This window comes from Zalophus californianus, chromosome 7 (genome assembly GCF_009762305.2).
Source record: "Zalophus californianus isolate mZalCal1 chromosome 7, mZalCal1.pri.v2, whole genome shotgun sequence".
NCBI lineage: Eukaryota > Metazoa > Chordata > Mammalia > Carnivora > Otariidae > Zalophus > Zalophus californianus.
The window spans coordinates 123,125,907-123,149,051 of record NC_045601.1 but is presented as its reverse complement, the minus strand read 5'-3'; the positions used below and the strand labels follow the sequence as shown (position 1 = coordinate 123,149,051).

The 23,145-nt window shown below is 47.0% G+C and overlaps 1 protein-coding gene across 8 annotated transcripts in view; it reads left to right on the top strand.

Annotated features, from left to right (window-relative positions):
* The window catches only part of SLC22A23 (solute carrier family 22 member 23), a 173,167-nt gene that overhangs the window by 18,372 nt on the left and 131,650 nt on the right, over window positions 1-23,145 (top strand). For 5 of the 8 annotated variants that reach the window (XM_035728517.1, XM_027601949.2, XM_027601948.2 and 2 more), the window contains exon 2: window positions 19,899-20,002. The exons of 2 other annotated variants lie outside the window; for them this stretch is intronic. In XM_035728517.1, the coding sequence (XP_035584410.1) occupies window positions 19,899-20,002 (104 nt within the window). Of the gene's footprint in view, window positions 1-10,127; window positions 10,195-19,898; window positions 20,003-23,145 lie in introns of those variants that run through there. One more of the 8 variants, XM_035728519.1, reaches the window with a different exon arrangement.

Here is a 23,145-nt window from a genome sequence, read left to right as displayed (position 1 = left end):
TGTGTTCACATCATCCTCCCTGCGTCTGTGTCTCTGTGTCCAAACTGCCCCTTTTCCTAGGGACCTCAGTCACACTGGGTTGGGGCCCACTTTAACAGTGTCACTTTAACTTGATTACCTCTGCCAAGACCTTGTCTCCAAATGAGGTCAGGTTCTGCGGCACCAGGGGGTAGGACTTCACCAGAATGTGTTAGGGGGACACAGTGCGACCCACAGCAGAGTCCTTCCGGGGAGGAGGAGGAAGGTTCGAATCGCTGGAACACAGTGATTTTGTCTTTCACGTCGGTTTTGCAGGAAGAGGGCTTTCCATCTATGTTATCTACTGTTGGAATCCAGGTGGTGACCGAAGAGGGCAGCTAGAGAGAAGAGGTGGCCGAGAACGGGATGGGGGGGGGGCTGTGGGGCACGTCACGGGGGCAACGGGAGGGGTAGGAAGAGGACCAGGAGGCTGCGGCAGGATTACTGGGCCCAGTGTCCCACACGTGTCACCTCTGAGTCCTGACGACAGCCCTCCTGAGAAGTGGGCCTGGCTCCGGCTTACTCAGACGGAACTTGGTGTTCAGAGAGGCTAAGAGAACGTGGCTACATGGACCCAACTGAGCAAAGTGGCAGGGGCGGGGTTTGCACCCCGGAGGGTCTGCGTTCCAGTTCCTGCTGGGGCACCACTGCGTGGGTGAGCCTCGGGCTTCTGCAGGTGGGCATGGCCATAGCTCCTTCCCAGGGTGCTGCTAGCCCCGTGTTTCTAGGGAGGACTTTGTAAACCAGGGTAGGGCTCCAGTTTTGCTGGCCTTGATACAGTTACAATGACGCTCTTGTCTTGATCTGATGGGCAGACAACCCATAACCACATTTGTTAAGAAGCTCAGGCCTGGAAATAGCAACTGTGTGAGCTGTTCGCTCTCTGTTCTGAGTGCTTGGCCAAGAGATCTGCTTAGGCAGAAGGGGAAGTACACACAGATGCCTTCCCTCCTTGCCCTTAATCTAGCTATTTGAGATGCTCTGTCAGTGAATGGTGGTCAGTGCCCCGTGAGCCCCTGCCCCTTTGCTGCCTGCCGCCCGAGAACTAGCAGAGGAAGGAGCCGCAAAGCCCCAATCGGTTGGGTATTTCTGTCTCGTCTTCGGGGACCCATTTAAAACCATTAAGGGCAGAGTTTTGAAAATGGAGGTATCATTAACATGTCGGTAAAAGGCAGAGATTTTAAGTGTATAGTTCAGTGGGTTTCAACTCCCATTGCACCCAGTAGCCACCATCTAAATGAAGATCTCGAACATTGCCTTCACCCCGTTTGATACCCTCACGCCCATCCCATCAGCTCGCCCCCATAGGCAGCTGCTGTTTTCATTTCCAGCAGCAAAGCTCAGCTCTGCCTGGTGCAGAACGTCACAGACATGGAATCACACAGCATGCAGGCTTTTGTGTCTGCTGCGTCCCCCAGCACCATCTCTGGGATCCGTCTGGGTTCCGGCGTAAACCCGCCGTCGCTCCCTTCCGTTGCCACGCGGTGTCCCTCTGCGTGTACGCACCACGTTTTGTTTCTCTCGTCACGTGTCGATGGGCCCGTGCGTTGTTGCTTCCTGTTTGGGGCTATGCCACATAAACGGCCGTGAACGTTATAAGCTGAATTTTGTACATCCTTTCTGGTCCTTACTCCATTTTAGCTCTAACGTTTGGAAGTTGATTGACACAATGAGAGCAGCTAGTGAGAAATCTTGACTTGTTTATAATCTAGGTAAGTTTCCTTCTCTGTCTTTTCTTCTTAAGGGTAGAAGCTGGAGTGACAGGGTACCTGTGGGGAGGGGGGCTACCATCTCTATGGGGTGGGAATCTCGATACTGTTTCCCTACTGAAGTAAGATGTGGATTTTTGACTGCATGGCGGGGATGGAGAGCGGTCAGCACCCCTAACCCCTGCATTGTTCAAGAGTAAACTGTAGTTTCATCCCATCTCCTGTGACACAGAGCCCCTGTGAGCAGCCAGGACTTCCTGCCTATTTTGTAGCTCCCTCCGGCTGCTGGGACCTTGCTGAGAGCCTCCTTCTCCTTCCTCTCTTTAAGAAGTCCCAGGTAGGGCGCCTGGGTGGCTCAGTCGGTTTGGCGTCTGCCTTCAGCTCGGGTCGTGGTCCCAGGGATCGAGGGACCACGGATCCCAGGGATCAAGGCCCGTGTCAGACTGTCTGCTCAGCGGGGAGGCTGCTTCTCTCTCTGCCCAAGCCCCGCCTCTGACCCCACTCATGCTCTCTCTCAAATAAATTTAAAAAAAAAAGAAAAGAAAAGAAGACGACCCGACTAAGCCTTGTGAGGGCGGATAGCTCAAGGGTTAAAGAATCTTTGGAGCAAACCCCAAACAGAGCACAGGGTGCATCTATCACCCAGCCCACGGCTGAATGCAAATGGTGCCAAGGGCCCAGTGTGTAGGCGCCCGGGCCAAGGGGAATTCTTTTCTGATGGAGCCTGCCCTACAGAATCCTGTTTGTTCTTTCATTGGATTAAAGAGGGAGTTATCGGGGTATTTCTCAACAAGGCTGAGGGAATGAGAGAAGGAGAGTCACCCCTCCCAATCTGTCACCTCCTGTCTGGAAACCTTAAAAGAAGCCATGAAATGTAGGCTGACATTTCCCCCCATTTTTAAATATACGAAGATGTGGTGTTTTTCACAGGGATTTTACATTTCTGTGTTTGCGAATCAGTCAGCATTTTGTCAAGAAGCATGTTTGTGCTTGTGCATACGTGTCATCCCACGATGAACTGCACTTTTTTTTAAAGCAGGTTGTTAAGCAACCAGTGATGCACTTTTAGTGAATAACAGTTTAGAGGTTGGAGACCCCTGGCATGTCAGCATACTGGCACATTTATCCTGACGGCTGTTGAAGTGACTTGAGCCCAAGCAGAAGGTTCTCCCTCCATTTGGGTATTTAGTGCTTTGGACAGCATTTTTGCACCAGAGCAAAGAAGCTTGGTCCCTTTAGGTTTTATAAAAGCAGTCCCATGATTTGGAAAAAGACATTTTTTAAAAAAATGGCTTTAAACATGGGCTTTTGTCACAGGCTCCCAGCCAGCTCTCTCCCCAACATGGAGTGGCTGTGAGGGGGTCAGTGTGCATGCAGCAGAGCCTGGGGCATCCCGTGTGCAGGTGCTGTGTGGAGAGGTGGGCCGGGGGGAGGCCAGCGTGGGGCTCAGTGCAGAAGACCCGATCTAAATCCCTGTGCTACCTCTTCACCTCTGTAAAGCACTCGGGGTTCCTTAGCCTCTGGGAACCGAACTGCCAAGGTGGAGATGACACTTCGTGGAGGAGGCTTTGTGGGCATCAAATGAAGCGGCTGATGCGCAAGCTCCCTCTCAGCAGAGTGTGTGCTTTGAGTCCTCTTCTGCAAGGAGCTCCCACTGGAGTTGGGAGGACGGTCATGCAGTCAGCTCTGCTGGTGCATCGTATGGCTCACGGCACTGTTCCAGCCATCCTTTAGACCTTTCAAACCGGAACTATGGAAGGGCACCGCGCGTCATTGACATCAGCCCTGGCAAATGACTGAGCCACGGATACCTGGGCCTACTCCACGCTCTCACTTTGAGAAACCCTCTTCCTTTAGCCCCAGGAGGAGGAGGAGGAGCCCCACCTCATCCCCAGGCTAGTCTGCTCCTCGTTTGGGTACATGTCCTAGGTCTCCTTAAATGTTCTGGTTTTCGGAATTTCCCTCTCTGTTCCTACTCTCTAAATGTGCAGCTACCTCAGCTAAGACATGAAAGCAGTTCATACCATGGTGGGGTTAATCTTCCTCCTTTTCGGGCTCATCCACATCTCTAAAGCTGTTAAGCAATGACTGGTCAACAGCCTGCAACCCTCACGCCCACCCACAGGTAGGCTGTTTGGAGAGGCTTTGCTACCCCATCGCGTCCCCTAAAGAGCCAGGGTCACGGATTTGGTTGTCTTCCTCCCAAAGGCTGAGATCCTTAATCAGGGTATTTCTGACAACAGTAGCAAAGGCTAAAAGAAGGTTTGCTTTCGGTTAACATTCTAATTCCATTTAAAATCTGTAACCTGGTGCGCAAGGCCCCTGCGGGACCTGCCCCCTTGCTCGCCACCCCCTTCGTCTCTGCCTCCAGGTCTGGCCCTGGCGTGACTCCCCCTCCTGCCCCACGCTTCCCCCTCCTGTCTCCCAGTGCAGCACTCTCTCACCCAGAGCCCCACGCCTGACCAAGGCTGGGACAGCTCACACCAGGAAGTCGTGGCGGAAAATGGGAAACAGACCCTCTGATGCCCTGTCCCGGCACTTGAAGGACATCTGCCATCACGGCCCTTCATTTCTCAGAGTTGTCATTTTAATTCCTAGCCATTTTCCGCTCTTAGACTCTAAGCCCTTGAGAGCAGGGCAGGGACGGTGCTTTCTGCCCTGTTACTTCCCTAGGGTGTGGCACTCAGTAGGTGGGTAATAAAAGAGTCATTAAATACTGAAGCTGTGCCATCCTCTGACCCCGAGGATGAGCTCCCAGTGGGCCTGGACCGGCTGCTGGCTGTGGGACAGAGATCTGAAAGGAGAAGAAAAACCTACTTAGGTGAGGGCGGGACTGGAGAGCTTGCGGTAATCTGCCTTGAACGTCATGTGAGGTTGAAGGCCAAGGCTGAAGGGTGCAGGCGGCTGTATGACATAGGAATTTACGGTCACTCTTCCTTTTTTGGAGAAGGATTTTCCTTCTCCACGTGCTCCACTCACGTAGCACCGTGAGTGCTACGGTCACTCACGGGCAAGTTTGAGGACAAAGGCTGTCTCGCTGCGAGGTATGGACACCCCGGTGGCTCAGGGTCCTGGGATCGAGCCCCGGGTCAGACCCTCTGCTCAGCAGGGAGGCTGCTTCTCCCTCTGCCCGTGCCCTGCCCCGACCCCACAGGGGTCTGGACCTTGTAGAGTCTCTTGAAATTATACTCCCTGGGACTGAGAATACACAAGAAGTGGTTGCACCAGTACTTTGCTGCTAATGTTGTAATTTGGGGTTCTCTTCAAAGTGATAATGCCATCTGTGTTTAAGTGGCATGGAACCCAGACGAGCCCATTTCCCCCGCTCCACATCTTGGCTTTGTCGTTGGTAGAACGGAAATACAATTGAACGGTTCAAGGTAAGACTTGAAGATACACTAAAAAAAAAAAAAAAACACAAAACGCTTTTTTTTTAATTGCAGTAAAATATACACAAAGTAAAATGTACCATTTTAACCATTCTTAAGCATATAGTTCAGTGGCATTGTTCACATTATTGTGCAACTGTCACCACCAGGCTTCTCCAGAACTTTTTCATCTTACGCAAATGAAATTCTGCTTCTCTGGTGCCTACAGACTGTTTTTTAAAGAATGAGAGAGGGTCTGCAGTTTCGTCCAGAGGACGCAAGTGCCACTGGACGTGGGCTGATGATGGAGTGACCTCCTGCAACAGGAGCAGGGATGAGCAGGGCAGTTGCCTTGCGTTTCAAGGAGGCTGAATTGTACACAGCTGATTGCCTTTTGTTTGCGGTTGACCTTTTGCGTATCATTTCCTAGGAATATTTAATGCTTGTCCATCTGTTACCAATTAGCCTTTATAATCTCTTGCAAGGACAGAGGAAAACAGTTAATCATTTTTATTTTCTCTGACCAAAAGTAGAAAAAAAAGTCCCTATGCTTACTTTCTATTTTCTTCTTCTAAATTTTTTTATTTAAATTCAATTAATTAACATATAGTATATTATTAGTTTCCGAGGTAGAGTCCCATGATTCATCAGTTGCATACAACACCCAGCGCTCATTCCATCACGTGCCCTCCTTAATGCCCAGGCTTACTTTCAGTGTCCTTGGATTCACATGGCTAGCACGCCACCTCCCCTCATGTGGATTGCCAGGGCTGATAGGACTGTTTGACTCCGGCCTTAAAATCCCAGAATTGTCATGTGTTGTAATTTGCATTGTGATCAGACAATAGGTCCTGAAGGGCACACCAAATATACATGGCAACATCTCTCATATTCCACAATCCAAAAAATATACCCTCTCAAGGGGAGGGAGGTTTCCAAGGTCAGATAAGTTTGGGAAGGGCCACATGCAGATCCCCCCTCTTCAGAATGCATGATGCATGTTAACAGCGTCAAGGCTCTGAGAAATCCTGCAAATGAGGCCCTGGCTTCACTTTGTTTAACGAGATGTCACCATACATTATCTGACCATCGATCCCCTTCTTGAAATGCACACCTACTAGTGCCCCTACGGGTATGCTCCCTCAAGAGGATGCTTCAGCTGCTGACTCAGAGACGAATGTGTTCTAAAGGTGCAGCTATCCACGGGAGCACAGTCCAGGGGCAAGGTGTCATTTATGGACCATTCACTTTATCTCATCTTTTGCTTCCTATTTGCCTTAGAGAGAGAGGAAGAATGGAGACTTCCTAACGAGTGGACTTGGTTGTCCCGTGACAAGCTTTGTAAAGGCCGCTCTGTCGAATCAGCATTAATTTGGAGAATATTAATTTGGATTGTCCGGATTGTACCTTTTCAGAGCACGCCTGAGGGCTGGACTGGAATTGAGCCGTCCTGGCTTAGCTAAGCGAGGCCAGGCCCACGAAACTCCGAACCCTGACTGCAGTTAGTGCTACGGCAGAAAGACGCCGGCTTTTGGAGGGTCGCCAGGAGCAGAACAGCTGCTTATTATGTTCACCAGAAGGGGCTTCTCGTGTCACGTTCCTAGGTCCTGTCATTCTAGTCCACTAGCGGCAGAAGGGTGACCTCTCTGGAGCTAGCCATCCCAGGCCCATCGCCAGCCTTCAGTCTTGTGTAATTCTGACCACATTACAGCGTGAAGGGGGCTGAGAACATTCCACAAAGCCACATTGGAGGGCCACTGGGAGACCGCGTGGGGACCACGGCGTGACCGTTTTGCAGCTACTTTGGCATGAAAGGGTCCCTGCTCCCCTTTCTCCTCTTGCTGAGGTTCAGACTGGCTAGCACATTCCCTGTTGCCCTCTCCCACACATCTGGCCAGACCCATGCAGGCTCCTGCGATCTGTCCTCAGGAGAATTGATTCCCGGTAGGAGGTCCCTCTGGGAGATGATTCTGGCTTGGACTTAAGGATGCTTTGGAAGTTTGTTCGAGGCAGGGTCTTGGAGAACTGTCTGCCAGTGAACTTGGGCCCAGGATGTCAGAGGCACCCACAGTGGAAGGTGAGGGGCCCTCTCCTCCCCGCCCCAGGTAGGGCCGCCCCTCTGCTTCTCCCCGTCCCCCTGGGCTGTATCTGCACATTCGTGCTCCCTGCCAAGCTCCGGGCAGCCGAGGAGACAAACTGCACAGTCACATTTTGCTGTCACCTCGCCAGTTCAGCCCAGTGTTTTTAGGAGATTAATAGTTCAAGGAAAAAAAAAATGTAAACACTGTTTTGGGTAGAATAGTGTCATCTGCCACTTTTTCTCCTTTTTGGTCAGACAAATAGTCTATCTAATAAATGATTGTGGAGTCTGGGACCCGGTGCTGTGTTGCTATTCCCGTACGATGCCTAAGAGGTCAAAGTGAAGGGCATTGCATTCTGGGGTCTGGCGGAGGACTTGGCGAGCACACAGAACCCTTGTGCCGATCTGTGCCTGTTCTCCTGGCGGTCCCTCCCCGGCTGGGAATACAGCTGGGCGCCCCCCTCCCCGCCCCCGGGGGCAGCTTCTCTCCTGGCCTCTCCCACTTTCTGTGCTGGTGCTGGCGAGGCAGACAGGATGCACAACTGGTAAAAATACCCCTTCTTTCGGATCCCTTAGGGGTAAGCCTCCATGAATAAGGCAGCTTTAAATATCAAAAGACTTTTTGAAAGTAGCTTTATTCCTCCCACATTCAGATGTTACCTACCAACAGACAGAAGCCCTCAAGGAGCTGCTGAAAAATGACAGACAAAATTAATGAGCGATAATCACCTTGTGCCAGTTACTACACTAGACACATTCTTTATATGATTTTGACCCCTAAGAAAGCGACATGATAGGTTTTGTGACTCCCATATCACAGATGTTGCAACTCGGGCCCCAAAAGGTGAAATAACTTAACCCAGGGTCACACGAATCTCAGAGGGCAAAACTAGAATCTAAACTCCCCTGCCCGTGACTTGAAATCTGTGCTCTCAACCTTGAGGCCAGTTTCCGACAGTCCCCCTGGGGCCGGGCTCAGCCCCCCTGTTGGGTTATAATTGTCAGCTGTCCTCCAGGCTCTTGTTTATCCACTGATGCTCCTCCTCAGAGATAATGGTAAACTACAGCTCAGCCCAAGTGCAATGAAGACAAAAGTCAGGTTGGTAAAAATTCTTAAAAAGTTGTGCTCTGCTCTCCTTAAACCATTCGTTGGGTTCAGTAAGCAGGCACGGGGTGCGGGCCAGGCACAGCACCAGGGCTCCGAGCCCTCTCTTTTTGGGAGGTGGGTGTTGGCTGTCTTCCTGGAAAAGGTGATCGATTCACAGGCGTCCTGCCTTCCAGTCTGAGTCGGAGGAAGCAAAAACATCCTTGTTTGAAGAGACCTTTTCACCAAATATTCATGTCCTTTCAAGATAGCGAGAGCAGTTTCAAAACAGGAGAAGGGCTGGGTTAGCTTCTCAACTACTCAGATTCATATAGTATAAAGAAGATGACTATTTGACAGGAAGCCCAAGATTTGGTCTCAGAATGTTGACCTTGGCTTTTCCCAGCATTTTGGTGCTAACATTTTCTGTGAAAAATAAAGATACTGGACTATTCTTATTTTTAACCGCGGCCATTTACGAAGCACCTGCTATTCACAGGCTCTTTACAGGTTATTTTTTTTTAGTCACCGTAACGACGAAATAACGCCAAAGCCTGTCCTACTTCCATTACAATACTGTTCTTCCATGTACGGGAATTGTTACAGCCCCAGCAAGACAAATGCCATATAACCCGTGGCAATGTAATATACACCACAGAATTGTTTTTATTTGCATGAACCAGAGCTGTTTCTTTGAGTTTATGGGGGGAAAGAATAGGAGTTTTCACCAGACAGGGATTTATAATCTCCCATTGAAGAGCCCTTTGACCTTCGACTAGTTGCTTTACCTCTCTTGGCCTTGGTTTCTTCGTCTGTAAAATGGGCACACTGATAATAATACCCGTGTTGTAGGATCATCTTAATGCCTGAATGAGAGAGGCTTGTCAGAGCAGCCCACAGAGTGCTAGACGATGATAGATAATTAATAAATGTTAGTTCCTTTCTTCTTAGAACAGTGCCGAATTTTTATAATGGATTTGCTCTGTTAAGAGAATTATTCCTTGTTTTAAACAAATTTCTCATATACCCAATATTCTATTGGTTTTTATAATAAAACTAGAATGATCTTTCCTTGGAGGAAAATTGCGAATAGTGGAAAGGTAAGGGAAACATTAAAACTATATTGCCTGTATAAATTTTGTATAATAATTATGTATTAATTATTTAAATGAAATTGTATTTGAAGAAATAATCCCAAAGAAAAAAAGGATTAGGTGGTGCATGGCACAGTGAACACAAGCAAACACAAAGAACATTTCGACTTCTGGGAGCGGGAGCTCCTGCATGAGTACGTACCTTTGTACCTCCTCCCTTCCAGACATTAGCTTGAGGACTAGGGTTATAGAGATAAGACACGGTCTCTTTCTTCCGGGGACTCCCAGTCTAGTTCCGGTGTTTGCGAGCTTTACCTGTGAAGGCCCAAATAATAAACATTTTCAGTTTCACAGGCCATACGGTCTCTGTTGTAACTACTCAACTCTAGATAGGCAGTGGCAGTGCCTAAGCAGCCGAAGACAATATGTAAATGATATGTAAATGAATGAATGTGGCTGTGTTCCAGTAAAACTTTATTTACAAAACAGGTGGGAGGGCCATTTGGGCCAACAGGCTGTAGTTTGCTGACCCCCGAGCCAGGGAAGAAACGCTTGTAAACAATAGGCAATTACAATATATCATGATACACAGTCTGGGTGTTTATCATGATAAAGGATGCCATAGGAGTACAGAGGAGAGGCCCCTGATCCAGTGTAGGAAGAAGAGACTCCCTCAGTTGAGTTTATTAACCTTGATAGAGATACGGAAAAGTGTTCTTTTGAATCTGTGTAGTTTTCATACCCCTTTCCCTCTTCACTTGTGTGTTTACAAAGGTAATATATGCTCATTGAACGAAGAAAAAGCAAGCTCTACAGAAAGTCAGCATACGATGACCCACAGGTGATGTACAATGTTAAATAATTTGGGTTGAAATGAGTCTGATCCTTTGAATAGGCATTGAGCCAGAAAAATTGGGGTGTATGTGAATATTGTGGGGCAGGTGTGGAAGAGCAATTCGGGCAAAGAACATGAGGCTTTTTGGGAGCTGGAGGGTGCTTTGGCATGGCTGGATCATGGCAAGGGTTGGCAAGCAGGTGGGGCAGGCATGTGAATGGGAGGTGAGGGGCAACTTGGGTCATAAAGGGAATTAACAGGCCTGCGTTAAGTCAGCTCATAGCCTGCCAGCCAGTGGGAAGGGATTGAGGCATTTGTTTGCAGCAAGTGAAAGATGATTTTCCTTCTGCCTCTGAATTCTTCGTGATTGGTCACCTGAGTCATCAAATTCTTCTCATCCCAAAGTTTCCCTGATCCTACTGTCAAAAGTTTTCCATGCTTGGCTCCTTCCAGAATTAGTGGAGCTATTTTAAATGTTAATGGTATAGTCCAGTTTTGCTCATATATTATATTCTAAAAGATATCCTCTAGTCATGTATGAAGCCACTTTTTAATTTTTCAAGTTAAAAATCTTCCAGTCACTTAGTATATATTAGTGTACTAGAAGGACATTAATAATTCCTCCTGTTTAATGCTTAGACTTGTGGGAGTTTTTCTTTCTTTCTGGTTTTGCAACAGGCCTCTTTATAGGGCTTACTCTTAATTTCCCTTTTTAGAGGTAGTTGGTGAGGGCCATTAGTAAAATATGCACTGCAGAATTTGGAAAGACTCTCCAAGGTTTTGGTTGATAGAAGGGTATTACTTGTTTATAATCTCTGCTGCCTTGTGGGATATATATTCAGTTTTCCCAAATGCCGTAGAGGGCATTATACCAAGTGAATAAGAATATTCAATAATGTAAACCTCCTCTTAGAATAATACATATCTCTATTTCCTTTAAGAAAAAGTCAAGGAGAAAAATGAGTGTCTCCTGTAGATGATCCTACATCACCTACTCAGGGCCTGTTCAGGTGGTTATTTTTCTGTTTCCTTTTAAAATCCTTTTCGGCAGACGTTTTCTATTTCTAGCCCTTTAAAAATGGTAGAATTCAGGAAGAACCGGGGAAACCCCCAGTATCAACAGCTGATGCACGTAGCTTCCATCTCTCTTCCAGGGAAGGTGACAGCAGAAGGGCAGCCCACAGTCACTGCTGTCATTGGAAAAAACAAAGAAACAAAGACTGAGATCACCGCGTGAGGGTTAGAATGAATCTAAAATTACTACATTAGTCAGAGATGGGACCATGCGAAGTTTAAGAAGTGTAACCAACTTCAGTGCTGTGGTTTGGGATTGGGTTTCCTGCAAATGACAGGGAGTGCGGAATTTCTAGGCAAAGTGTGTCCTTGCGAGAGATTTTTGGTGCCACTGTTTCTTTCAACAGACCACGTTTGGTTTCTTGGCGCTAAGTTCAGAAAAAAAGAATGTTGAAGAGCAATTTGAGTGGCAATTAATGAAAAACGGAGAAACAAAAGTAAAAAAAAAAAAAAATCTCCCAGAGTACCTGGCAAGGGTGTTCATTATGTCATTTAAGCAAGCTTGCAAGGATGCCAACCTTAATTGGCAGTTGTGTTGGCTACTGTTAACAGTGAATCTCCTAAAATTGGAGGATGAGCTTAGAGGCAAAAAGCAGAGAGCAGTTTGGGGTTTTCAAAACATGCAGTATATCTTGAATTTTGATGGAGTTTTTTAGGGAAAAAAAATCCACGTACTGCTAGATAAAAAAAAAAAATACTTAAACACACAGGTAGGATCATAGCCTGCCTAAATGTAGCTAATGTGCTTCTTCAGTCTAGCCCATGTAGCGCTTTTCTCTTGTCCATCTGGGACTAATCATGCAGGTGTGGAGGCGTGTGTGTTCTTGTACATTTCTGTTGTTTCCAGTTAAGAAATGTGGAGATGGCCAATCCATGGTATAGAAAACGGGTTCATGAGAGGCTGCTGAAATGCCACTTTGGTGGTAGGGATGGGGGTTGGGGGAGAAGGTGGCAGAAGAATGCTGACCCTATATTTCTCTAAATTCCTACCACTCAGGAAGTTTGTTTAAGCTTCTGAAATTTTAAGTGGCATTATCCCCTTTGTAGTGCTGAGCAGAAATGTTTCTTTTTATCTCAGTTGACTGTCCTCAGGTTTAGAACAGAGGTCTTGCAGAAGGATCAGTGAAAACATGTGGTTTCTAACACAAAGGGGGATCTCCATTACAAGAGATGAGACTTGGGGAAAATTTTCTCCCCGCCCCCGCAATTCCTAAGATACATGGTTTTTTGTTGTTGTTGTTGTTTGGTTTTTTTTTTTGCTTTAGTCAATGAACATTAACATAAGTAAACTTCAGGCTCTGAAGATCTGTTTTCTTTCAAGTGAGGTTCCAAACAAGCTTCCTCCAGGCTTAAGTTTTTAGATTGTGTTAAAATGCATATCCATGAAAAGGTGGCAAGGTTTTTTGGGTGTTATTTTTAATTTTTAATGATTTTGTCTTGGGCACCTGGGTGGCTCAGTTGGTTGGGCGACTGCCTTCAGCTCAGGTCATGATCCTGGAGTCCCAGGATCGAGTCCCGCATCGGGCTCCCTGCTCAGCGGGGAGTCTGCTTCTCCCTCTGACCCTCTTCCCTCTTGTGCTGTCTCTCATTCTCTCTCTCAAATAAATGAATAAAATCTTTTTAAAAAAATGATTTTGTCTTACCCTCACCACCACCCATTCCACCTGCCACCGTGGGCGTGTATATTTACCTATATTTTTTCTCTCATTATAAGGTTCATAGATTAATTGTAGAAAGCTTGAAAAAGTCAAGAAAAATCAAAAATCAAAAATAAAACTCAGTCTTGGGGTTCCTGGGTAGCTCAGATGGATAAGCGGCCAACGCTTGCTTTCGGCTCAGGTCATGATCTCAGGGTCCTGAGATCGAGCCCCAAGTCGGGCTCCATGCCCAGCAGGGAGTCTGCTTGAGATGCTCTCTCTCCTTCTCCATCTGCCTCCTCTCTCTCTCTGTCAAATAAATTAATTTATTAAAAAAAAAACACCTCTCTTTAAAAATAAATAAATAAAAATAAAACTCAGGTTTAATTCAACCTTCCAGAAATAATCACTTTGAATAGTTTGGAATACCTTCTAATAATTTCTCCTATAAACATAAATTTCTATTCACTGTTGTTTTTTTTTTTTAATTCTGAGGTTTTCTCATCATGAGCATTTTTTCTTAATCATTAATTTCCAAAGGCAACTTTTGCTTAAATTGGAGTGTAGTTGATGTACAGTGTTATATCAGTTTTAGGAGTACAACACTGTGATACAGCAAGTCTATACATTACTCAGTGCTCATCACCGTAAGTGCAGTTACCATCTGTCGTCATACACCATTATCACAATATTTTTGGTTGTTTTCGTTATGCCATACTTTTCATTCATGTGACTTATTTATTTTCTACCTGGAAGTTTGTACCTCTTAATCCCCTTCACTTATTTCACCCATCCCCCACCCCTGTCCCCTCTGGCAACCACCAGTTTGTTCTCTGTATTTATGAGTCTGTTTCTGTGTGTGTGTGTTCATTCATCTGTTTTATATTTAGATTCCACATATAAGTGAAATTATATGGTATTTTTCTTTGTCTGACTTATTTCACTTGGTATGAGATCGTCCAGTTCCCTCTAAGTTGGCACAAATGGCAAGATCTCTTTTTTTTTCATAATTGAGTAATATTTCATTGGGTATATCAAAAGCAAAACTTTTAATGGCTGCATAGTATCACTGCACATTTAGTCAAGTTCCCACTTTTTATTCTTACAAATTAACAACCAGTGAACATCATTGTACTGGGACCTCTGTGGGCATCTCTGATAATTTCCTTGGGAGAATGTTCCAAGAAGGGGAATTGCTGGGATGGAGAGTGTACAGTGTTTGAAGTAATGTGATGTGTATTGTTAAATTGCCTTCCAGGGCACCTGGGTGGCTCAGTTGATTCGGCGACTGCCTTCGGCTCAGGTCATGATCCTGGAGTCCCGGGATCGAGTCCCGCATTGGGCTCCCTGCTCAGCAGGGACTCTGCTTCTCCCTCTGACCCTCTTCTCTCTTGTACTATCTCTCATTCTCTCTCTCTCAAATAAATAAAATCTTTAAAAAAAAAATTGCCTTCCAAAAACACAGTGTCTAGTTTACACTCCTAGTACAGGTCTGTACCTCTGTGTTTCTCCTACATCTTCGGGGAATTTAAAAAAAAACAAAATACTGTGCTTTGATATTCATTAGTAGGATTGAGTATTTCCCAAGGGGCTCTTTCGGTGGTGTGTGGGGGCGGGTTGGGGTGGACAAATGTGGGAAGATGAAGATGTGGGGAAACTAACGGAAGTAAGGGTTATTTTAGTAAGTTTTGTTTGCAGACCCATCTCTGTGTAGACTTTCAGCCTTCTTCACGGCCATAAACCTTCTCCAGGAGAGGGGATTTATGGCAGTTCTCATTTCTCAGAAGTTTCTGCTTTTCAGTCAGATAAGAGAAGCTCTTGAGAAGGCTTCTTTCTGTTGATGTTGGTTCTCATTTGCCTTCGGCTCAAAAGAAGCCTTATGCCAAAGTGGCATATTTTGGAGTGGCATACTCTGATTCCCTACAATATATTTAACAAATGTAGATCTTTATAATTTATTTATGGTATTTTTAGTGCGTGGAAGTTTTTTTGGGTTTTTTTGTCTTGTTTTTTAAGAGAGAGAGAGAGTGTGTGAGCTGGGGTGAGGGGCAGAGGGGGGGAGAGAGAGAGAATCTTAGGCAGGCTCCATGCCCAGTGTGGAACCTGACTTGGGGCTCGATCTCAAGGCCCTGAAATCATGACCTGAGCTGAAATCAAGAGTCAGACACTTAACTGACTGAGCCACCCAGGCGCCCCTAATGCATGGAAGTTTCAAATAATAAGTTAAATAAATCATTTAAGCAATAATTTACTTAACTTAATAATTTAAATGAATAGTTATTAAGTAGTAAGAGTTAAACTCTTACTAGATTATGAAATCTATCAGTTTTTTCTTTAGGTAAGGAAATGTAAGTTTAGTTTTTATCTTTAGGGATTTCATCTCCCACTTCAAAATTGGACAAGTGATCTGTTTTCTTCCAATATTTTCTTTTACATTTACTTTATCACAGGATTTATTATTACTGAAAATAAGATTGTTTTCCTTATGTCCCATTTATTTTGCATCTTCTTTAGAAATTTCATTAGTTTCCTTGATGAGTATTTTTCTACTCTGGTACGTCAAGGAGTTAGATCATTCCTTTGACAATAATGTGATTTTATTTCTTTTCTTTTAGCTTGTCCTTAAAACATACAGGTAGAGAAATAGTCTGCCAGATTTTCCATAACCTCGGCCTTTTTTTTGAAACAGAACATGTGCAGCTAAAATTGAGACCAGGTTTTAGGGTCGTCTCTCTCACTGTTTAGTGATGGCTGGCAAGTGCCCTGTGGCATCACCAAAGAATGTCGCTGGTCTTGGAACAATGGCAAAGAGAGCATGCTTACTAAGATTATGAAATGGGGCCATGACTTTAACGCTTTTATGTTTGTGTTAAACCTGCTGATGAAGTGTTAACATGCTTAATTAGAGGATTGTTTTCATTGTTCTGTAGGGAATGGATTTGAGGGAGGCCAGCGTTAGTACATGGAGACACTGGTATTAGTTCGGGAAGAGAGGATGGCGGCATGGTCTATATCCTGTTCTCACCCTGCAGACTCCATCCCAAGGAAGTTGAGTCAGGAACTAGGGCTCAACTTGCAGATAACAGAAACTACTCTAGGTATTTAAGAAGATCAGGAGTGAATACGGGGAAACAGTATTCACTGAATTGCAGGAGCAGCTGTAGGCCGGGCCTCCAGAAGGTGTCCCAGAACGACTCCCTAGAACGAGCGTGCCCTGGGGGATGGTGTCACAGTGAGGAGGCCAGGGAGTCAGGAGGTCACTGTCCAACCGCTGGCTCAGGATCACAGCTGAGCCACCTCCGGACTAAGCACTGGCAGATCTGAACAGCAAAGTGGGTGTCCCACATACCCTCGCTGCACACACTTCCTAATTCAAGCCATCCCAAAACTTAGATCTAGGTTGTGCACTGGAAGTTATTTTGGGGCGCGCAGCTGATTGGCAGAACCTAAATCACATCCGAAACCTTAGCTGGAAGGGAGTCCGGAAGTAGTTTGGTTTTAGCCTTCCAGCTCCCACTGCGGGAACACGCGCTGGGACGATGAGGGCCTCCCTACCACATCCACGTAAGTCAGGTTCCCCGGAGTGAAGCTGGGGTGCAGGGGTGGAGGCAGGATGTGTTGGAAAGGGCGGATCCTCTGGATTTGGTGGTTGATTTGATGGTGTGCAAAGGATGGAGAGGCAAGCGTAAGGCCAGAGACAAAGCCCATTGCACGTTTTAGATTTTTAAAAGTCTCTTGGTCCTTGCTTAGCAAAATGACCAATGGTTCTATCTTATCAAGAGTGGTGCGAACAAATTTCAAGGGCAAGGGTGATCTCAAAGCTTCCTCATACTTCTGAAATTCTTTTGGAGCTATTACTGTGTCTGAACATACTTTGTCTTCCCAGTTCATGTTTGTCAATAGGAGAAGTCGAAGTCCAACAGAGGGATGCCGCCGTGGTGGATTCCCCCAGCCTCACCCTCCCCAGCTTCTGGAATGTGCCCCGAGGGGGGTGTTACAGGCAGATTCCCCAGGCGTGAGGAACCTTATCTTGGGAAGCCTAGAGTTGGTTTGCTTGTTGACTCAGAGATGTTGTCTATTCTTGTGCCGCAGTGAGGCGCTGTGGAGGCACCAGCTGGCTGCCCTGTCCTGGGCCCCCGGGCCCCTCCCCCAGGCTGAAAATAACAGTGCTTGCGGACACTTTGGGCCACATTTCCTTTCCTCACTGGCTGTGGGAGCAGTTCTGGCTCTCTCATCTGTTTTTTATCTTTTTCCTCTCCAGCATTGTTAATTGATAGAAGTGTGTCAAGGTGACCCCGGGATGTCTTCTTAGGTAGCAAGTAAACTGAGTTGTGGCTGCCCAAGGTCGGGTATGGTTATTGCTCACATGGCTGAGCTCACAACAGAGCTCAGAGTTTCCCCCCATCTCCCTGAATGCTTTTATTAAAATCTCTTTTGTCTCCTGGCCATCTAATCTAAGCATAAATGTGCTCTTTTGCATCACTTAACCTCAAATAAACTCATCAGTGGAAGTCTGGGTGGAGACCCGAGCAAGTGATTCTCTGACCCCGAGCCAGCAGCTGGTTACATCCTCCTCAGCAGCAACCGGGGGATCAGGTCCCTCTCCTGCCAAGAATGTGCCAGGCTGGGCGCAGGACCGCATGATGTGATTGGGATATTAATGATTCCAGGTGTTGGTGTTGTAAGCACCTCTTCTTCAGATTAGCCAGGCGTGCTCAGAGATGGAGCTCTTATTCTTGGAACTGATGACTTTGTGGGCAGGGTCCTGTGCTGGGCAGAGAGGAGAGAAAGCGATCCAGAAACAGCTTCAGAATATAATACACCTAGCAGGGAAACCAGCGTAGACACACGCAGTTAGTTATGATGCTATAACTCCCATGAGAGAGCAAGACCTGCATTTCTGAAGCTGGGTTGCACCTTGAAAGGTTTTTTGTTTGTTTGTTTTTTTATTAAAAATATATTTACTCCTAGAAACAATATATAGGTGAATGTTGGTTTGCCCACTGACAATCTGGTCTGACAATCCTGCATTCGCAGTACAAAATAACAGGACTGTTGGGCATGTTTCCTGCAGCGTTTGGCTGCATCCTGCTCATGGTGAGTGGGTTGAACCCCAGCCCAGGACTGCAACACTCATTCATCGTCTTCAGAATGACAGGGAAATGGCAGGACAGAGCTGGCCACTGGTTCTCAGACTTAAGGGGGCGTCAGAATCGCCTGGAAGGCTTGCAAACTGCATTCATGTGCTTCACTCCGGGAGTTCTCACTCACTCAGCAGGTCTGGGGTGGGGCCCAAGAATTTGTAATTCCAGCATGTTCCCAGGTGATGGCGGGGCTGCTGGAGCACATTTTGAGGACCACTGGAGTAGACACAGGAAAAGGTTCACCCTCTGAAGAACTCCTGTATCTGAATTCTTATGATTCTGTGCAACCAGCAGTGCCCCGCTCCCCAAACACATGAGTAAATCTTGACGAGAAACACGCCCAAACCATCCACTGTTGACAAGGCCCCGTGCGGTCTGTGCCTCCCTTTCTTCCTGAGCCTGGCTTTGGACATCACTCTGGAAGCAGATGGGTAGAGGGAGTTAAGTTACTCTCCCCAGGTCTCTGGAATCTGGAAAGTCAGACATGCCTTGGGGGCATCAGTGAGCAAATGTGTGTCCCAAGGAGTCCAGGGAACAGTGTGACAGGAGGCTGCCTTCCGGCTTTGTTCAGGCCGGGCGCTTCCCTGTACCGTGGCGGGGGCAGAAGTGTGGCTTTTCCCAAAGCCTGCTGAAGTCAAGACCCACAGCTGAGGGCTCCCGGGTGGGGAGGGGAGGGTGCAGGTGCCATCAGGCTTACCAGAAGTTTGGAAATGGAGGGCAGGACCAGAGCTTACAATGCCCTGTAAGGATCCCCTGCATTATACTTGGGTCTCAAGATGGACAGACAAGGGGGCAGGGGGGTGTATTGAGTAAGACAAAGCTAAGATCAGGTTTCACCCCAACAAATCCTGCTTCTGCTTCCAGAACTTCTGACATTTCCACCTCCCCTACCTCGTGGTGCATCTCTCCCTCTCCACTGACCTGAAGTTCTTTAGCAACTTCTTTGTACCGGAAGGAGGGCATACGATGGGGTGATGTGGGGTGGGGGGCTGCAGTCTTCATGGTGTCACCTGCCGAGACCCTGCTGGTTTGCTCCCAAAGCCCGGATGTGAGCCGTTTTTGGATTTGAGCGCCATGTCCTCATGGGTCTTCAACTTGGACGCACATCGCTCCCAGGGAACAAACGTGGCTCTTCTCCTGCTTCTGCAAAAGGACGACACAAACTTAAGAGACTTGTTTTATTCTTTTATTAAATAATAAAACAATTGTTAAAAGAGTCTAAATGTTGTATTCACAAATCAATTGGCTTTCCCTCCAGGTGGAGGGGGTAGCTTTAGAAGAGAGTCAGGGAAAACCTAAGGGACATTTACAAGAGAAAAAGAAAAAAGAATGCTTTGTTAGTTGATACTTCAACATTAATTGTTAACTCTGTTTTTAAGACTACTTACAAAGTGTGGGGGGAGGGCTTGGGCATGGAAACACAGAAGTTGCTTTTAATTGCCTCGTGTCCCGATCCCCTGTGCAGCAAGTTGGCAGGGTCTTCCCTCCTCTGGGCGAGTGACAGCTCTGTGGGTGAGAACAGGTGCTGGCCATGAGGACCGCTCGGCCTCCTCTGTTACAGTCCCTGTGGTAGCTAGGGCAGAAGAACACACGCCCCCACGTTTCCTGGGGTGCTCCTTGCAGAGGTTTATAATCTGTCCTGGCTATAATGTTACACTGCCTTTTATGGGCAAATTCTATTTCTCGTTGTTGTCTTTTCAGACCCACTGAAGGGAGGTCTTCATGGTATGTGTGACTTGTTGCTATGAATGGGGTCCTGATCCTTACTGTAGTGATTGTGTTACCCTTATGATTAACTACAACTGGCCTCTGTATGTGCTTCTCTCTGACTTATTTTCTATTTGCCCCTCTCTAGTGGGATCTTGTGTGTGATAATGCCTGGAAGGTCCATATCGCTAAGTTCTCCTTACTGGTTGGATTAATCTTTGGCTACCTAATAACTGGATGCATTGCTGACTGGTGAGTACCAACGTGCCCACTGCACGAACCTTTGGAAGCCACAGCAAGCCTTTGCTGGCTAAAGAAGAGTGGTCTGTGTTAGATCACTGTTAGCGAGTCCTTTCTCTGCCCTGGTATGGGTGTTGGCACAGAGGGCCAAAGCCGTCCCCTGGAGAATTCAGAACTAAGAGCATTGGCCGGTGCATCTAACTGGCCCTTTGGAACAGAGAATTTAAATTCCTTGCAATTTTCCAGCTGCTAGACTCTAGCAACACCTGCATGCGACCCACAGCCCCCTCTGCTCCTGATGTTTATTGTTTAGTTGGGAAGAGCTTGAGGGCAGAGGTTCAAGGCTCTGTGGGCTGGGCTCTGAGGAGTTAGATACACAAGATGCGTCAAAAGATGGGGAGCGGAGGAGCTAGAGATTACCCACATGCACTGAATGGGTAGGGCTGTGCCAGTGGGCATCTCAGAACACACACAGATTTCAGAGAGGCAGAGTCCTATAGGTGGCTTGGCCAGGAGACGCCTCTGCAGGGCCCGTGGGGAGCTGGACCTTGGAAAGTGAACAGCATTTGGATAACGGATGGGCACCACAAGCAGAGAGAGGGTGGTGGCCAGAGGTGAGAATGAATATGCTTTACTCGGATGGGTAAGGAGTTCTTAGTGCCTGGAGCAAAGTGTGTGGTTTCATGATAAAGTGATAAGGTTAGGGAGACGGAGGGGGTAGTGAAGAGAATCGTAGGTAACAGTAATGATGATGACGGCGGCAGTGATATTGGCAGCTACCACTTACTGATTGATTACTGTTGCCAGGCACCGTGCGAATCATTTCCACACATTAAAATATCCCATCCTCACAGCACCCCTGTTCGGTAGGTACTATTTATTATCTGTTTACAGTGGAAAAACAGAAGCACAGAAGTCTAAGTAAAATCCCCAGGGTCACTCAGCTTTTAAGTTGGAGAGCCCAGATTTGAACCGAAGCCCCGTGGCTCCAGAGCCTGCCTCTTCACGAGTGTGTGACAGCCCCGTGTGTTCACGAGGGCCGCACGGAGCACACATCTGTGGCTTTGCTCTGCGTTGCCCCCTGTTCCCTGGTTAGTTAACAAAGCGGGTTGAGGCACTGCAGCAAGAGCCTGGAGGGGGCCATGGGGCCAAGAAGGGTTCTGAAACCACTCTCAAGTTCTGGACATTTCTTTCTGAAAGCAAACATCTATTTGGGAGTTGCTTTGCATTCACAAGTAAGTGATTTCCTGTGTGTTCAGAATTTGCTTAATCATCATTTGTAAATGCTTCTTAGGGACACATTACTTGGGAGCAGTAACAGGAGCTGCCGGTGACCTCTGAAAACCTATTCCAGGGCCCCCTGGAGGTGTTTTTTTTGTTTTTTGTTTTGTTTTGTTTTGTTTTTTTGGCAGGGGATCGGGGGGGAAGTGGGGAAGTGGGGGGAGTGTAGGGTATTTTTTAACCCAATCCTTGAGTTTATAGGTTTTCAGAGCAAACTCTACTAATCTGAAACACTCTAATCCCAATATTTTAACCATGAGGACTTTTGTTTCCCAGTATTCTGCACTGAAATAGGTTGGGAAGACATACTAATATAATCCATGTCACTTCTTTCTAGAAAATGCAGACTTGACCGAGGTTTGGGTGTCCTTATTTAGTGGTATCATCTGGAAACTTAATATGGACTTCTGTGAATAGATCAGTCTATAATGGCTTAAATTGTTTAGAAGTTGGTTTGTTTTTTTTTTTGGTGATTTCTTACTTTTTTTTTAATTTAATTTTTTTTTTTTTTTTTTTTGGTGGGCAGCAAAGCAAGGTTTATTGAGCGACAGCTAAGTGATAGTACAAAGCTCCCAAGGAGGGGAGGGACCCCAGGGGGTTGCCCGTGATTTCTTACTTCTTGCACGTGTCTGCTGTTTGGCACCCTGGCTCACACACCAGGCCTGGGGACAAAAGGCAGAGGCGTTTGGCGGTCTTCCTCGTAAGTTACCCGAGCCTGATGATATTGCCAAGCCACACCTCTACAGTCACTTTGGCTTGGTCCGTGGTGAGCGGGCAGGGGGTGCCCAGAGAGGCAGGGCCGGCTGCTCTGTCCCTGTGGTTTTTGAACATCTTGAGTGGACTTCAGTTCCAGTTTGAAAGTTTGGTGTTTTCCACCCTTTATTTATTCATTTATTTTTGGCCGTTTATTCCCTGCTCGAGCCGTGCCCAAAGGGAAATAAGCACATTTAGAGGGAACTCCAGACTTCACAGCTGTCAGCACCCATTTCATGGCCTCATGGGGAAGTTGATCAGGTCATAAGTTAAACTTTCTAAGACTGAAGTCAGCACATGTTGAAACTTCAGTAAGACCCTTTTTTATTTTATTTAATTTTTAAAAATGAATCTCTACACCCAGTGTGGGGCTCAGACTCACAACCCTGAGATCGACAGTCACATGCTCTACCGGCTGAGCCAGCCAGGGGCCCCAGGACACTTTTTTCTTTAAAAGGTTACCATGTTCCACCCAATCTTGTTTGGGGATCTACAGTATGTACTATCCTATAACGTGTTAGCTTAGACGTTTACGAGGGAGCAGCCCCGTCCGTGCTCTTGCGGGATGAGCTCCCTTCCCTCTATTATTGGTTCTGTTGCTGGATGTTGTGCCCTTCTCCCTTCAGGAGCCCTCTGCACCCTCTCCAGCTAGCCCTGGGCCCTGGCCTTTCGAGGCTGCACCAGAGGACCCCTTGCCCTCTAGCTCCAGGCTGAGGCTGGCCATGGGGAGGGAACACCAGTTGGAGGTCTGAGAGAGAGAGATGAGAGTAAGGGGGGACGTTTCTCTCCCAGCTGGGTCTCTGCAGGGCTGCCAGGGGCTGGCTGCCTTCCGTTCCGGGCCCCTCCACCCTGCACCTCTCTCTCTGGGTTCCAGGACCATCCTTCCCCCTGCTGTTGCCGACCCCAAGGTTTCTCTCACAGCTTGCCCAGCCTTTTGCAAATACTAAAATCTTCCCAAATCACTCTTTTTGAGTGGGGCATCTGTTTCCTGTTGAGACCCTGTGTTATTTCCCTATGGCTACTGTGACGAATCACCACACACCTGGTGGCTTAAATTAATTCATTAACTTAGAGTTCTGTAGTTCTCAGGAGGCTAAAATCAAGGTGCAGGCAGGGTTGTA